Consider the following 18,656-nt stretch of genomic DNA (forward strand, 5'->3'; position numbering starts at 1 on the left):
TGCAAGAAACAACTAGATCAGTTCCATGAATTACATTACCACTTCACACATTCCACTCTCAGAGATCACATCCATACTCATGGAAGTGACCCCAACTCTATGCAGTCTAATTCATCAGTCAGAAATCAGTCCTAAGTACCCATGTGTTAAATTTATTTATTTTTCTCATTCATTTGAAAATTTAATTTTCTGAAAACAACCTCCATGATCAATCCTAGCTCTGCTAATACATTTAACTAAAGAATGTAATTTATTATCTTTCCAACACTTCATTAATAAATCAGCCTCATAACTTCTTTGGGTTTGAACAACAGCTGTTACAAACAATAGGAGAAGATTACATTAGGCCAGGGAATATGATAAGGATCACTCACAAGACCCAAGAATATGTACAATCAGCTTTAAGTGCCTAAGTGCATGAAATTTATGCGTCAATTTGAACTTAACCTAAGAAAAGTGTACAATGAATGAAGATGGACCCTGATGCAATACCATACATGTCAGGCAACTAAGAACTTTTTTGTAGTGTCGTTTTTCTGCTACCCTCAATTGAATACAATCAAGTGATTGAAAAATTGATGATAAAGTTACAAACAATGATAGTAATACCACAGTTACAGGCTGATCAAAATAATTCCAAAGAACAGCCGCCTTCTTTGCATGCTCTGCATCAACATTTCAATAAGATAAGATAACAGTATGACAGGTTAAGAGCAAACATACATATTTCTGTAACTTCATAAGATACTTTAACAGACCAGTGCAACTTAATAATTCTGTAATAGTTGCTATTGCTATTCTGCTTGATCCGAAATTACTGCCAAAAGAAAATCTTTTAAACATTGTCATTTTGATTTTAGGTATCAAATAGCTTTACCAGGACAGCTTCATCCCTCTGATTAGTTGCTTCTATTATTTAGTTACAACTGAAATTACTGCTTATCAGAGATTTTCTAAATGATGGTTTATCAAATTCTGCATAGAGCACCAAAAAATAAGACAGTTTAGAAAGCTAAACTACAATAATACATACCTGTGTTCAGCTAAACCAATATCTGGAATAATGCCCGATAATTTACACACTGTCATCCAGGAGAGAATGAGGCCTGTTAATAGCCTGTATTTCAAGTTCCCCAGCACTTATGTGTTCATCATATGGATGAAACAATGGCAAATGAGATTCTGCCATTGTATATCTTGAGGCTCTGCTTTGTTGGAGCTCACTGCTAGAAGCAGAAGGATTGAAAATGTACTCACTAGTGCGAAAACTGTGACCAGTGTCATATTCTTGATCACCAAAAGCCATCATACGAAATGTCCTCACTAATGACGAAAGTTCGCGACAATCATATTGAGCACTATGGCCTGGTTTCACACCATTATTCAGGTCATAGTCTCCAGAATCACCTTCCAATGCCCGCACCACCTTGAGAAAAAAGAGGGAAGCAATGAATAAATTATAATCACATGCTATCATTATAAGTGTTTTATCACTTACTCACCTGTCCCATCCGTGGTCGCCTTTGAGCAGAGTGACAAATGCATGCAGCTCCAACTTTTAACATACGGAACATCTTATCCCTATCAAAATTATTTTCTAGCCTATGATCAGCTAGACCTTCAAAGTTTCCGTTTTCGAGTGCATGGTCCAATAGAGGCCGAGCCTGCAAAATTCAGAGTGCACATTAGCAAGGGAAAGCAAGAAAAGGAATAAAATAACACTCTAAACACAAAATACGACGTCAACAAAATTTCACGTTAGACTTGTTATTATAAAATCTTGCCAATATCCCAAAAGACCACATTCATCCTGATGGACATGCAAACCTACATACAAAAATTTATAATTTGACTCCTTTTGGAATATTGCATGGATTTTGAGGGTTTTACAAAGCATGTTATGGGTTGAATTGCACATTGCTTTACAGATTTCTCGTCTCCATGGATAAGTTACACATTCAGTTGGCTATATATTAGTTCAGTGTTAGAGGAAAACTAAAATGAACAGCAGAAAGCTTCACTTTCTCCATCAAAACCCTGAGCATTAACTTCCTCCTCTGCCCCATAGGGATAGCTAATTGGCAGTGGCCAACAGGTTGGAGACTGCCTTTGACGTTGGCTAGATGATAAATCTATTGGGCCTAGATTGGTGCAAATTTCTGGGTGAAGTTTATAATCATCTTATACTCTATTTACATATCAGTTGCTTTTCTTGCAGATATAAGTGGGCATGACTTTGAAGAATGGATCAAGGACTCCCAATGCAATCTTTAGGAAAAACTAGATTATTTCTTATTTCTTAAACCACTTTTCCTCCATTACATACTGGCATTGATACTGATAAGTAGGCATATCATGAAATAGTAAAAAGAGAAGCAATATAGATAGAATGTGGAACTTTATCACACGTTTTTTTGTGTTTCTGGTCATCCTTGTAGCTGGTCAGAGCTATAATAGAGGATAAAATATATGATTGAAGAAAATTAACTTTTAGGAATGAAATTCATGTTTGAAAGGGTAATAATTTTTGTACGTCATGGAACTATTGTCTTGAAATAAGTTGTTATGGATGGTTCTCTCCAAAATCCATCCCTAACAGCTAAATTCGATAAATAGATGCAATGGAAGTTTCAGCTCACTGAAAATGCATTAATCACTGGTTAAACAAGACCTTAAGGGCTGTAGTTGACATGCTTTACACTTAGAAGTATGACCATCCATTAAAGGCATATAGATGTGATAGCAAATGAAATCATCTTACATTCAAGTTCTTATTTGCAAAGTATACACTCGTTTAGTTTGAGAAAACCAGGGATCCTCTTTTTGATCAATACCTAGAAGCCTTGAAGTCTTGATTTGAATCCTTGACATGGTTGCCCCTGTCATTTCAAACTGCATTTTCTTCTATGCTCGGATCAATGAAAAACTTTATTTTGCTATACTTGACCCAAAAACATTTTAGATTAGAAGTTTGTAATCAATACCTAGAAGTCTTTAGTCCTGATTTGAATCCGTGGTGAGCTTGCTGTTGTCATTTCAGGGTCCATTTTCGTCTATTCTCAGATCAATGAGAAAATTACTCGGCCCAAACACATTTATTTGAGAAGTTTGAAAGCTTTGAGCTCTCCAACCTACTTTCCATCTGAGAATTCAAAGAAGACTAGGCTTTGAGGGGATGTTTATTATTGTGTCATACTTCAAATTTCCTTGGATCTTGATTATCTTTGGACGCAAAAAGTAAAGCCGTGATTTAGTGTTTAAGTAGGGAAATTCGTTTGTTTATGCCCGAATGTGATGCAAACAAGACCAAGAGGCCTAATCAAACTGCCCAGCCACACAGCCAAAGCAACACCAAATTAATAGAACAATGAACCAAAACCTAAATTTTCTTCAATTTTGAAAACCAGCACAATATTAGAATATTATCAGGAGTTACATTTCTTTTCTCCATTCATTATTTTGTTAGTTAACAGATTTGGCCTTTTTACAATATTGACTCAAGCCTTTGCAAGACCTATCTATCAACAAACAGTTGAGAAAACCAAAACAAAAGATAAGAGTTTGATCTCTGAATTTTACAGATACAGCTCCCTTTGACAAATCTTCAATGAATATGTTTTTGGCACTTTCAGAATATGAAAGGGTATGCCCTTGACCAGAGAGCAGGAGAGACTTCTAATGGATGCACATCACCATGACACAACCACAGTTAAACATGAAATTATAAACTGCAATGAATTCAATGCTCAATAATTCACAACCATGAAAAACCACAAACAAATTAAAATCACTACTCTATTTTCTGTAAATACACCTCCACAACTGCAAAAATCATACATACAGTTTGATTATCATAGGAAAATAAATCTGTTAAACAACAAGAGTATGACAGAAGAGAGAACAATAGTGACACAGATCACCCTATAATCATAGACTCCAAAAAACAGTTTGACATCAATAATTAATTCATTCCATTCCTCTTAATACTCAATTTTCAACAGTAAAAATCTACTAAACAACCACCATAATTCGAGTCTCACACAGTTGTCACAGCAACAGGGGGAAAATGAACTAAAAGTGCCAATCCATTCCAGAGTTTTGAAAAGATATACAATCTCTTCGCCTTCAAGGCCGTTACACAAAACAGTCTTCAAAATGCTTATAAAAACATAATGTAAGAAAAGCAATGCAACTGAAAAGAAACTAAGCATAAAAATAGAAATAGAATCTAAACAGAACATCATGTGGCCTCTTTTCCTCCTCCTTTGTCGACCATAGCATCCTCTTTCTTTTTCTGGTTCTCTTTATACTCGTGGAGTGTAGTAACCACATTTGCAATATCTTCTTCTCCGGGCACATTGACTTTTTCACTCCCAATAGTCCAATACAGGGTACTTTCTTCCACAAGTTCTGCCTTTTCATTGAAAGTCTGGTAGTGATTATTACACCACATCAACATGGCATCAATTTTGGTCAGCTTTTGATGCTCTTATTTGCAATATACCTATGGATCTATTATGTAGTCAATATGCTCCTGGTAAATATCTTTCAACTCTCCATAATGATGATATCTTCGTACCCTCAATCTCTGCCCAAGGATGGAGGATTGGTAATGCAGAATCTCAACTTTGTATGGTGCATGGTGAACAAATCCTTGAGAGAAGGATGACGATCAATTGAGGCTGAAGGGAAAAATGAAATTTTAGAAGTGAGACATAAGTGGACTCAGATTTCAATTGCCCCATACACAATTCAGACTGGACAAAGAATGAGAATCACCTTCAAAATCAGACTGAACTGCTAGAGATGAAATGAAGGGGATGTGAGTTTGTGTAAAATGAAGCTAAATTAAAAAGAAAAAAATCCTAAGGTAGGGGCAGAATCCACTGCCTACTTGGGATTCGCAATCCCAACATACACTAAATTTCTGCCCTCTAAATTAAACAACCAAAAGGGAGGTAAGATGAGCGTGAGGTGAATAGAAATTTCATGTCAAGAAAAATGATTTTCAATCCACAAAAGATCAGATCTGAATCAAGTAAAACTCAATCGAATTAGAGACTGATGCCCCTAAATCAGTCTCAAGGAGGGGGTGGAATCCATCTTCTACTTGGGATTCTCAATCCCAAGGCACACCAAATTTCCACCTTGCATTAATGTGAATTCCATGAAGGCATGGGGGAGTAAAGCTCAGATCCATGGAAGACGAAATGTGGGAATTGAAGATGAATTGCAAATAAATGGTCTAACCAACGCCACGAGTGAAGAATTAGGATGATTTCAAGCCTAAATTGGACAGAATCAAATTGAGAAAGGTAAAAGGGCAGTCCCAAGGAGAGGGCGGAATCTACCCTCTACTTGGGATTCTCAATCCCAAGGAGCATGAGATTTCCACCCTCTATCAAAGCAAGGTATTCTTTCAACCTCAAATCAGACTAAGACCAAGCGAAGGAGAAAGATGATAAATGAGATCAGATTACAGAGATCGATAGAATGTAAAGTGCAAAATGATAATTCTAAGAGGGAGGCGGAATCCACCTACCTCTTGGGATTCCTAATCTGGTGAAAGCAAAATCCCAACGCATGGATGATTACTGCCATAAATTGCTGATGTTTGAGACATATCCTTGACTCCCAATTTACATAAACGGGATGAAAGCGAAAGTCTAAAACAAATAATGACAATATTTTGGAGAAAAGGGATGAATCAATGGATCAGATCAGAATATCAATCAACAAACCAAGAGTGAGTGTGAAGAAATGAACCAGCGAGATAGGGGGTGATTTGAACTCAATAATAAAAAAAAGCATTGAATCAATCCCAGCTAAGGAGCAGAATTCGAGCCCTACCTGGGATTTGCAATCCTAGCAAACCCTAAATCTCCGCCTAGATTTAATTTAAATCCATGGGGGATTCAATCATCAACATTGTCTTACATTTTTAGAATTAGATAGAATTTCTAAACCCTTTCCCTTGCAAGTCGATTGGTTAAAAGTGTTTGAAGAAGTTAAAGTCAAGTTGCTATCCATTGAACGAGCATCATAAGTCCCTTTGTGATAAAGAGAATGTCACATCATAAAACTGAGTGAAAATCCACAAAAAGAAGGAACCTTGAGGTTGTCTCATTTGATCACACAATTTGAATACATTGTTTAGCAGATGAGCATCCTTATTCAAGAAAGAGTTGTAAACTTGATATCAATATCAAGTATTTTATTTTGTATGTTGTAGTGAAACAAAACTCACATCGACACTCCCCATAAGCAGCAAGAGGTAGATACTTCTTCTAAAAGGGAACAATCCTGTACAATTTTCACCAATAATTTAAATGGCAAGAGGTCATTTTAGATTGTGGTAACCGCCTATTTTCTAATGATAGTGTAGGTGTTGAATCAACAAGGTATAAACTTATTAAGTAATTAGAAAGGAAAGAAAGTAATCAGGATATAAGTGATCAAAGAATAGTACGAAGGGAAGGAGGAAAAAATGGCAAAATGTTTTGATAGATTATACAAAGAATTCAGGGGATTAGAATCTCCTTACAGAAAATAAATTCTTAGGTCCTATTGCAATATGATGCCTAATTTGGATTTTCTTTGTTTGCAAGAAGTTTGTCTAGAGAAATTATTTGTTCTTCTTTGCCTATAGCATCTAAGAGGGAGAGGTAGGGCTGTCATTTTAGTCAGGCCAAGAATAGTGGGCCCTCTCCCTCTAGCTGAGTGGTTTGGGTAATCCTTGAGGACTCTCTCTCTCTCTCATTACAGAGAAAGATGTCTTCTATAGAATTGGATGACTCTCTCTCTCTCCAAGATCCCTTGGCTCTGTGGTGGTGACAACAACATGGACTACAAGAAAGATAAAATGGAGGGTAGGGGTATTTTATGGAACATAATGAATTATGTTTTGGTCTCAAATAAAAAAAATTCACCATCTCTTAGATCCTCTGAGAACAAGAAGTCAACTAAAAAGAGAGTTTTAGTTTTCTTGGTGCAATGCTCAACTTTCTAGGAAGAGGGTTTTACTCTAGGGCTGACAAATTTATGCAAATAAAGAGGTACTCCGCTTTGTATCTAGCAATGAAAATAATCTTGTGCAGGTGTATCCCTATGCTGTCTAGCCATTCCCTTAATGAAACCTCTTGGAGGTTCCTAAACAAACCCCAAGAGGATTGAATCTTGATGGCAAGAACAACAAAACAACTTAACCATCATAACATATGCCAACATTGGCACTTTAAGACCTCTTTTAAAGACATTTTAAAATATCATTTTGAGGCCCTTTGATAGTTAAACAATAAATGAAAGATCCCTAATGGATCTCTTCTGCTGATCTGCTGTAATTTTATTATTTTTAAATTTGTTTTCCCTGTTTAATAATATTTTCTTGCAAAACTAGACAGAAGTTGCAGGGGTTTGAGTGTTTTATGTTTTTGATGATTTTGCAATGAGTAATAACAGAAGTACAATAACCTGAACCAGTTCTGAAAATATATTTCAAATATAGCCAAAGTAATTTCGCTTCAAGCAGATTTTTAAATATAAAACCTAGTTTGTAACCGGATGAAGATTTACAATAATATCCAGATGATTACAACCAAGGATAAACCCAACCTGAATGCGTGAAGAAGAAATATGAACCCAGAAAGAAGATACGGCCAGATTCCAACTCTCCAATGTTGCACATGGGAAAGAATATGGCTGCCAGGTGTTGCCGTACAGCTGCAAAGTGCCCACACGTGGATAGAATGCCCAAATCCCAACTGAAACTCTGATTCAATACTACGTTCCCAAGAAGAAACAATGCACAATCTCGAAGACGCCTCTGACTACAACAAATCCAAACCATTGTTTTGGGGGCTATGTCCCAAACAAGCAAAGCAAGTGGGGTTGGCATCCCAAGTGCTGAAAGCTCAATCAGAGCCCAAATCACAAATCCAAGATGTAATATGTCAATAATGAATTAGAACTTTCTCTTTACCTCCTTATTACCCACGATACTTAGCTCGAACCCTAAAAATGTCTCCATGTGGCGTTGGATTATAAAATAATATATTTCTCATTTTTAAAGTGGTCAAGTATCCAGAAATTGACCTTTTTCCAAATAGAAAGAAATCCGTTCACTGAAATGCTCTAAGCCAAAAGAGAAATATTTAGAAAAGTTCAAGACCTTTCCAACGAGCTATTACACCAAGGGATACTCATACAAATGAGGCCAAAAAAACCCTTATTAATCCAAAATGGATATAACTTAGCCTTATTTAAATTATTAAAATGCTAACTTAGGAGAATATTTATATATATTTAAATATTTCCCAAATAGCGAACTGATAGCCCAAAACACCTCTACAAGGTGAGACTGATCTCGTCACATCCTGTGACTGATGCTAGATAATTTGAAATAACTGGCAGTCTCATACCTCAAAAATAGGGATACTCCTAAAAAATAGGAATGTTAAAAAATAGTAATGTCTCTGAATCTCCCGAAACTGAAACTATAGAATGATCTCGTAGAGACTCAAGAATGTAACCCATCTCCACCTCCTAAAATGTAGGAAACTCCTACAATTAACGAACTGCTCTCCTACTATCTGAACTCCAAATCCAAACACTGTGTACCCTAACTGAGTCCCTAAACACCACTGTCAACCTACGAGACTCTAATGATAGGCCAACTCTATCGTCTCTAATGTCCACTCTAGAAAGGGGGCATGACAATAAAATATAAATTTTATAAATTAAAGTTATTTTTTTGGGCGACTTCGATTAAATTATTAAATTATTGCCTAGTTAAAAAAGGGGACATCGCATTAAAAACATTCAAGAGTTTTCCAAAACCAAGTATCAATTGAGATGTTTGCCAAATTATAAGAATCAAGGACCAAAATTTACGGTAAAGCTAAACTAGTTTAGAAGATAACAAAGGTTCCAAGTATGTTTTCAATATTTTGAAATATAAACGGAATAGAGAACACATTGGCCCGATTGGCATTAGAGATTCGGAATCTGAAAACCTTGAGAAAATGAAAGATACTTTTGACAGTTTTTGTCAAAAAAAAATCTCATCTATTTTTATTGATCAGTATTTTAAAGCTAGACAATTTCATCAGAAAAATATTCCTAGAAAGTTAAAGAAGAATATTCTAAGGAGTTGAGTAGAAACCTATCCAAAGATGAAATTACTCAAACTATTAACTCCTCTACTAATGGTAAATCCCTAGGAATTGACAGTATCCTGCTAATTTTTATAAAATATATAGTCAATAGTGACTGAATTGTTGAAGATATCCTCGATGTCTAAAATAAGGTTTTTCAAAAGGGTTTGATTGGAGTTAATATTAATGGGGAAAACATTAAGCTCTTGCCTAAATTGAGATATAAAAATCTTCTGAAAATGTAGAGACCAATCACCCTTCTCAATATGTTATAGAGGCCATCTGGCTTCAACATATCCTTAGATTTCATATTCCTTTGAGTCAACCTTCAATCATCTATTGTGAAAATTGGAATACTCTTCAAATTTCTATGAATCCAAATCAAGATTAAAGAATGTACATATCAAGGCCCATATGCAATACACCAGATAGCTCATATAAGGGTAGGAGTAGGACATTGATCTATAGTTTTTTCCTCCAAAACAAGTAGTAGATATCTTCCCCAAGCTCTTAACAGAAATCAAGGACATTCACACATGAGGCATTCTTTGAGGAGGCTACCAAGTTCTTCCTGTCTTTTCTCTCTTCTTTTGACAGAAGCTATCTCAATCTTTTCTTTAGTTTTTTTTGGCCATCGGCAACAGGTTTTTCTTTTGTACATGGACAAAAAAGCATGGCACTATCTTGCCAACCCCTATTTTACCCATTCAAGCTGCTGCACTTAAAAGGAGGATATTTGTGTAGATATCCATTTAGTACATTGTAGGTTAAGCTTACAAAGATAACTTTTTCCTTTTTGGAGTGCATAGTGTTATCCTCTTCCTTATAAGTTACACTTCCTTTTTTGGAAAGTGAGGTATCTCATCATTTCTGGGAGTTGCAGTTCTTCAAGAGTGAGCTGTCATCCTCTTCTCTTATATTTTCTATAATGGAGACTCCATTGCATTTATTGTACACACATTATGAATGGAATAGTTGAGTTTTTGTTCATTGCATCTTACATGTATTTTGTCTTTTTTCAAGCAACTAGGTTATTGTAAATAAATTTGGGCATTTGTTCCTTGGTAGAGATCTCATGCAATAATTTGAAACCTTACAGGATGAAATCTTCCAGTTTTAAAGACTATACCACTCACAATATCCCAAAACAAAAGAAAATTTATCTGAATCAAAATGGCACACCAGAACCTGTAAGAAAAAAGTTTTGAGTGATACCCATTCAACCAAGCTTTCATTTCCAGAAGGAAATGATGTATCAACAGGTCTTCTCCCAGTAAAAAGCTCCAACAATAAAACTCCATATGAGTATACATCAGACCTTTCTGTGAATTTTCCACTTGATACGTATTCTGGGGCCAGATATCTGAAAATTCAAAAAAAATTGATGAAAATGAGAAAAATCATTGTTCTTGGCCATGAAATGAATTTAGCATATTTTCTGATAAATAACCAAGGTTCAGGGAGAAATGTTGTAAAGATGGGAGTAATAGCACACGTCGCCTAGACAACTTACCCAAAAGTTCCCACGACATGGGTTGTTACATGGTTATATGTATCTGTTGCTAATTTTGCAAGTCCAAAATCTGAGACCTATAGGGAAAAAGAAGGCAACACATGAGACACTAATTTAAACTTCCAATAGGCATTACTAACTATGAATCAACAAAACTCGAAAAGCTCCTTGACGAAATAATACCTGAGCTTCAAAATTGTTATCCAATAGAATGTTGGATGACTTGATATCACGATGAATGATCTTAGGATAGCCTGTTAAAGAAAATTGTGAAATTTAACTCAATTATGAAATATGCTTTGAGAATCAAAAAGAAGCAGTATAAGCTTTATTTCTGAATATATTTCATAGTGTTTATTTACGTAGGATCACTTAAAAATCACACAATGACATTTTTCCAAATGTCAACATACTTTCTAATTTATTTGTATCTGCCCATTCAAGCTGTTCTGGCTGTCCACATAATATTTAGCATACTCTGTCTATCAAAAAAAGGATAGTTCAATTCTACCTACAATTTACAGTTCTTTCAAGTTTCAAGTTTTTACTATCCAACTATTTTTTAATTTAAATCTACCTAACTACTTATATGGATTTGATTGATAAAAAACTACTCGCGTACATATTAATGTACTCATTATTTCCTCCGTGCATAGAGGAAATCCAAAATTGCCAATTTTGATTAACAAATAATGCCACTTGTGTTACATCCCAATTTTTGCCCTAAATTTTAAACTGATTATTGCCGTTGAAACAATTTATTTTTGATCATGTGAAGCGAGTTAGTTAATTATAGCCGTTGTATCAATCTATTCTTTCTTGATCATGTGAAGCGAGTTAGTTAATTATAGCCCTTGTATCAATCTATTCTTTCTTGATCATGTGAAAGTGAGTTAGTTAATTATAGCCATTGTATCAATTTAATTCTTTCCGATCATGTGAAATGAGTTGAAGTACATGTATAATGATGAGATATTTTCATGAATATGTGAAGAGAGTTAGTTATTTTGACATTGATGAAATCTCTAATAGTCACTAGATGATTTTGAATTAACAATTTATAAATCTTGAATTGATGTCTTGACGAGAATGTTGTTTTGATTGATTGCAAAAAGAAGACGGAAGAGAGAGGGGAAGCATTGCTAAACGGGGTCATTGGAAGGGGATGGTCGAATAGTTCAATCATTAGAATCAACAGGTTTGACCTAAAAACTACCATGGCAAGGTTACTAGGACTTGACAACATATTACATGATGGAACTGTGAGAGCTAAAAAAAAATTATAATAAATAATATAAAATAAACATAAATTCTTACCTTTAAAAGAATTATCAAATAATATTATTATTATTGATTATTATTAAATATTCTCTAATACGAACATATGTATATAAAAATAAGGTGACACCAATACATTATAAATCATAATCTAATGATGCCACCTTATCAATACGTACACATGAACGTAGAATAAGAATATATAATAACAATAACCCTTTAACTTCTTATTTTTCTTTCTTTTCTTTCCCTCCTCCTTTTCTTTTTAAATCGATTGCAATGGTATTCGAATGGGTTCTTGTAACTGAAGGGAGCCGAATAATCAAGCTCTTCCTTTTATTAGAGTCTCATAATCATAATCGATTCATTCTTCCCTTTTCCATAACATTCTATCAAAAGCTCTCGGAACAACTGAGCCTGGAAATCGATATACTTACTGATCACACGTCCGTCCCAAATACCCCAGCATAATATCTATCGTGGGTCGCCGAATAGAAGGATAAGACATATTCCTGACAACAGAGCAACCGGTTTGCAGTAGAGGTGTCACGTAAGACCTCTGTCATACATGGTTTTCCTTGCATTATTTACGCTGTCTGTAGTATAAGAATATTGCTTTTTATATGTAGTGTTTCATTCCGAGTTTTCTATTCCCATTTAAAAATCAGTCGTACTTCCCTTATGTCAATAACACAAAGTATCCATAACTTCTATTGTATATGCATTGATTCAAGTTCAAGAAAGTATTTAATAGATTTTAAAATATGGAGTCTGCATTACATTGATGATTTTCCTAACCATGAAAGTATACTAATCCTGTACAATCAATTGTCTCAGTTCAAGATGTAAATGAATCCTTTTTATAAGATGATATTATGAACACCAAGGAATTCACCAGGTAGTTGTGCCATTAAAGGCGAAGAAGGTGTAAATCAATTCTATGAATATAAACTTGCAGGCACCTAGGAATCACCAGCTTGGTAGCCTGAAAATGGTGAGGAGGTATATATAATCTGCACAAGAGGGAATGACATCAGATATAATAAATAAAAAGTTAAAAACCTATAAAGCTCATGCATGTCCCAGATATGTATAAGTTGTTAAGTCGAGTGGTGGAGATTGGGTTTGTAGACCCGATTTGAAATCCTTGGCCAAGGTAGAATTTAGGCAAATGTGTCGAACATGTGATCTTTGTTGAATGTCCAAACACTTCAGTTATTTTGGAGAACTGTGGGGAACTTCAACCCACCGGGTTGCTCTGAGGGCTGGACTCATGAACATCCCAAGCCCGATCTCGAGGTAGGGAGGGTCGTACTATTAAATTAAAATATGTGGGGATAAGTAATGGTCCACTGTTGGGAGCTTAAGCCTATGTCAATGCTTCTCCTCTCACCAATGCCGAGCCTTGGATAACAAGTTTAAGAAATTATTTCATTTATACAATATGTTTCTTTCACTTTTTACCTTCAAATGATTAGATGGTTAATTTCATTTTCAAGATAGAGAAAACATTTACTTTATGAGAATTTCAATTGATATAATTAGCCGTTAATTTAATTTCAGTTAAATAATTAGAAGTAGTTAAAATGTTAGCAATACTTTAATTTCCTTCAGTTATAATCAGATGGTTGAAATCAATGTCAGCTGAAATGAATTCAGTTACTTTTGAAATTTCCTTTGAATTTAGATATTTAAGATTGTGTAATTAGGTTGTAAAAAAAATGTATGTCACAACTTGAATCTAGGTTGAAAGAGTTTCCACAAAAAAACTGTGTATAAGGCTTTTGCATCAATGTTTTAGATTACACTCCATGATCCAAAACATTGATGCTAAAAGCTTACACACGGCTTTCTAGAATCTTCTTCCCTGATGATGGATCATAGAGTGTAATCTGAAACATTGATGCTAAAAATTTATACACGGGTTTATCCAAAAACTCTCATATTTTCCCTCTTCTTCCCCCTAATGATGGATTATTAAGTGTGATCTGAAATATTGATGTCAAAACCTATACAGTTCTATATGTAAACTCTTTCAATTCATTTCAATAAACTGTGGAGAAATTATGCCTGTCACATATTGTACCCACCAAGCTGAGATTTAGAAAATAGAATAATCCATGCAGATTGCAAAACAGTGATGATGACATAACTGTGTGGAATTTCTTCTTAATGTTGCATAAGAGTCGGAACGCTTGGGGGTGGAGTATCATGGAGACTGAAATGTTTGTCAACACAAGAAGGGCCCTCACATGGAGATCTAGGATCTAGGAATTGGTGATCTGCATGGAAAAAACTCTTCTTACGGAGAAAATAGTATTTTAGTGGGAAAAAGTTGGATTGAGTTTGTGTAACTAAATCATGCAAGTTGCTGAAAGCGAAATCAATGGCTTTGTCAATCTGATTGTTGAATGAGATAAGTTGAAATCCAGGGAGATGAATATCATTGTGACTTAATACTTTGTCAACATAAAAAAAGGCCCTTCCTCAGAGATCCAAGATCTATAAATTGCAAAATGAAATTTTTGTGTTAAGGAGATGTATTGTAGTGGGGAAAGAGGTGGATTCGGTTTAAGTCAATCCTGGCAGATAAAAGCAAAATCAATGGCTTTTCTCCCTGCTTAACAATAGAATGGGTGGTAAGGAATGAGGCAAAATGAGATGCCAACACCAGAGCACTGAGGTGCCATCTTGAAGCTGTTTGGAAGCTCACTTGAAATCACAGTTCCTGACAACTAAGGAAGAGAACAAGCAACATGGAGTTCTTGTTGAGTCTCATTTTTTTCCAGGGAAAATGAATGGACTGTAGTTGGAAAGATAGCAACAAGCTCAACATAGTATTAATGGTCCTGCCCTGCAGCCACAACCACTCAAGGAAGTAGCTAGGTGATGATCAAAAGATTTTCTCAGAACTGGAGCTTGTGTAGAAAAGTTGTAGTCTCCAAAACAAAATCTTCATTATGAATTGCACACTCAAAGAGTGCATGGTTGTGATGTCCCCTTTTGTAAATGCCCTAGTGTTTTACCTACACAACTAAATGCAAGTAAAACAAGAAGTAGAATACAATTAGTGACATCATGTACCTAGTTGAGATCCCACAGCATGTTAGAAAATCATTGAAACATAATCCATAAAATAGATCATCCTTATTAGAGACATTGAAAGCATAAATCCTTTCTTACTATGGGTAGACACATTTATTTAATAATAGAAATATATTTAATTTTCTGAAGAAATTCAACCATACAAATGCTATAGAAAACAATATTAGGGTGCCTTAAACAATCCTCTAACCTAGGCCCAAGAGAAGATGGCATCCCTCTTGGTCTCATGTGACCCTCTGCCATCCATATGAGGGGGCGTACCTAGTGAGGAATCCCATAGTCATTTCCCTCTTCCATTTCCACCCTTATCCTCCTTATGGTTAAAGTTCCTTAACATGATGATCAAAAAAGGTAAGGGTTTGAGGAAACTATAGTAGGGTGCTCACAGACCTTCCCTTCTAAGCCCAAGGGCGAGGCACTCTGTCATGTCCCCTCTTTAGTCTGACTAGCAAAGTTATGTGAGTTAGCCTATCATGGGGATCTCATAGGCTAGCAGTTGTGGATAGAGACTCATACAAGATATTCAATGACCGGGCTTGACTTTACAGGGAGTTGGGAGCCAATTGGGTGTAGTTCCTTGATTTTATGGGGTATCCCTAGATTTTAGGAGGATGTGGCGATTTCCAAATGTGAGGTTCCACGGGACCATTCCATGGTTTCAGTTTCAAGATGACAAGGTGTGTTCCCTAGTTTCTAGGAGCATCCCTAGATTATAGGGAAGGGATTGCCAGTTGATCCATCTCGTCCGATTTCAGTTACAAACAAGTGACATGGTCAGTTTCACGTTTATTTGGTTCGTATGGGCTTTCAGCAACAAAATGGAGAATATTTTAATATATTTAAATATTTCCTAAGCATTTAAATAATTTATAATAAGGCTATTTATATAGCCATTTTGGAGTAATAAGGGGAATATGGCTTCATTTGGTCATATGTGCCCTTCTGTTATAGCTCGTTGGAAAGGTCTTGAATTATTATAAACTATTTTCATTATCCAGAGACTCCTTGACGCTTTGAATTATGACATTTTAATAAAATAATGTTTTTCCTATAGCGTGAACGCCTTTATTTGGGAAAATATTACTTTATTTTAAAGTGCAAAGTGTAATAATCATTTAGGGTTCGATTTGCACTTGGGAAGAGTTATAAGGAGATGACGACCTAATTGTGGAGTATCTTTTGATATTTGAAACTTGTGAGATTGGAAATTGCTCTAGTGGAGCGATGTAGAGGCTTGGGACGAAAACCCTAAGTCTAGAGTGTTGGGACGCAAACCTCAACAAAGATTTGCTGATTCAGTATTGGAGTTGCAAGGTACTATTCTCTGTGGCAAGGATCAACATTCTTCATAGAACCATTTATCAAAAGGAAACATCACATTCAGGTAGGCGGCAAGCCTATTCCAACTTGGGTGTTTCTTCCATAGGCAACTCGAACTTGTATTCTAGGTGTCATTCTTTATTAGCAGCCATGTTTTGCAATTTGGAGATCATACAGGGGTTTGTGACAGCAAGCTCTCCATCTTTTGTGATTGTAAAACCCTTCTACAGCTGGCGTCAGGTTCATTGTAGACAGCAGCAAATCCATTTGATATATTTATTTCTTTGACTATAAAAATCTGAATATTATGCCTGGTACGATTTGAATCATTTCCAAATTGTTAAGTGTTTTCAATATTTGAATGTTGTTCATCATTCTTAGTTCGAAGTTATTTGTTATTTGTCATTTACTTGCATATATCTTCAAAAACACCTAAAAACTTGAAAACGAGAAAAAACCAAAAAGAAATCAAAAATCTATAAAGTCTATTCAGAGGAACAAAATTGTGGTCAAAGTCTCGAATTTTGAAACAAGCAACAATTTCCAAGATCACCAGGATTGGGGACTTTTCAATGGTATCAGAGCTTTGATCTTGCCAGCCTGTGAATTTTATTGACACTTCTATGCATTCGGGTAGAGCTGAGATAAACAAATTTTACACATGCAGGAGAGCTCAATTCGAGCAAGGGTTTGGAATTGAACAAGAAACTATTATGGCAAATGAACAGAGAGGTGCCAGACAAAACCAAACGAAGGAGGGAGAGAGGGAGATGATGCAAACTCTCATCACTACACAGCCCAGGATAGTTCAGACCTTGGAAAGGTTACAAGGTACCTTGGAACGGATGGAGTTGGATAAACATGGAGGCATGCATGAGAGACAGGGGCGGAGCAAATCAGTTTTAGTCGCAAGAAGTCAGCATAGTCATAGATCCCACACATCAATTGGGAGCTCCCTTCATTCCAACAGACAAGCACACCCTCGTACACTGGTTAGGGATAGACCCCTACTTCCGCGGTTTGCACCGAGTGAGTAGTCGGCACAGGTAGAGCCACTCGAGGTGGGATTCCAAGATTTAGTTATGGCAGCCACGGATGAGTCGAGAGCCTCGCCTCCGAGGTCAAGGACATTTTTCCTCTTTCCCAATATTGTGCACAATAGAGAGATGCTATAAGGTTTAGAGGAGACAGGGGCCATAGGCCACAACGGAACAATGACCTCAGTAGAGCTACTAGGAAGATCACATTGGCTGCATATGATGGTACTAGTGATACGAGTGCACGAGCTTGGGTGCATAAGCTAGACATATATCTATCTTTGAGGCCCATGCCTAAGCGTGGTGTTATTTGGTTTACAATCTTGCATTTAGAGGAGGTTGCCTATGACTGGTGGCACCATGGATTGGTCACCCAGGATCACACCATGGTTCACTCCTATGCAGAGTTCACTGAGCATCTCATTACCTAGTTTGACCTTACGGACACAAAACTCTGCTATAGGGAGTTGGAGCATCTTAGACAGACTAGACATGCAGAGGCGTATGTTAATGAGTTCCTACATATTGCAGTTATGGTATTTGATATGCTAGCGTGATGTTATTTATTGAGAGACTGCAGGATAGGTTTAAGGGATTGGTACGTGCTTTCAAATCCGCCACTCTTAAGGACGTCATTAATGTGACATTGAGACTAGACACCACCCCTACTTCTTATCATACATATAAGAAGCCATTCAAGGGTTCTCAGCCTCCATACAAGGCCAACACTTCCCGGGGTAGAGGCGGACTATCACCTCTTAGGAAGATCACATTGGCTACATATGATGGTACTAGTGGTACATGTGCACGAGTTTGGATGTACAAGCTGGACATATATCTATCTTTGAGGCCCATGTCTGGGCGTGATGCTATTCAGTTTGCAGTCTTGCATTTAGACAAGGCTGCCTATGACTGGTGGCACCATGGATTTGTCACTCAGGATCACACCATGGTTCACTCCTATGTACAGTTCACTAAGCATCTCATTACCGGATTTGATTGTAAGGACATAGAACTCTATTATACATAGTTGGCGCATCTTAGACAGACTGGACATGCGGAGACGTATGTTAATGAGTTCCAGTGTATTGCAGTTATGGTACCTGATATGCTTCAGAAGCGTAGCATGATGTTATTTGTTGAGGGACTGCAGGATAGGCTTAAGGGATTGGTATGTGCTTTCAAGCCGGCCACTCTTAAGGACGCCATTAATGTGACATTGAGACTGGACACCACCCCTCCTTATCAGAT

The 18,656-nt window shown here is 36.3% G+C and overlaps 1 protein-coding gene across 1 annotated transcript in view; it reads right to left on the reverse strand.

Annotated features, from left to right (window-relative positions):
* Positions 1-231: 231 nt before the first annotated feature.
* LOC149532354 (proline-rich receptor-like protein kinase PERK15) overlaps positions 232-18,656 on the reverse strand; it is a 66,252-nt gene continuing 47,827 nt past the window's right edge. The window contains exons 4-9 of the mRNA XM_089807836.1: positions 10,849-10,919; positions 10,666-10,742; positions 10,368-10,515; positions 1,503-1,664; positions 1,034-1,426; positions 232-665 (exon numbers count right to left, since the gene is read on the reverse strand). Coding sequence (XP_089663962.1) covers positions 1,076-1,426; positions 1,503-1,664; positions 10,368-10,515; positions 10,666-10,742; positions 10,849-10,919 — 809 coding nt within the window. The 3' untranslated portion in view covers positions 232-665; positions 1,034-1,075. The remainder of the gene's footprint in view (positions 666-1,033; positions 1,427-1,502; positions 1,665-10,367; positions 10,516-10,665; positions 10,743-10,848; positions 10,920-18,656) is intronic.

The sequence above is a fragment of the Cupressus sempervirens genome, chromosome 10 (genome assembly GCF_028749045.1).
Source record: "Cupressus sempervirens isolate cs-2001-9-10 chromosome 10, ASM2874904v1, whole genome shotgun sequence".
Lineage (NCBI taxonomy): Eukaryota > Viridiplantae > Streptophyta > Pinopsida > Cupressales > Cupressaceae > Cupressus > Cupressus sempervirens.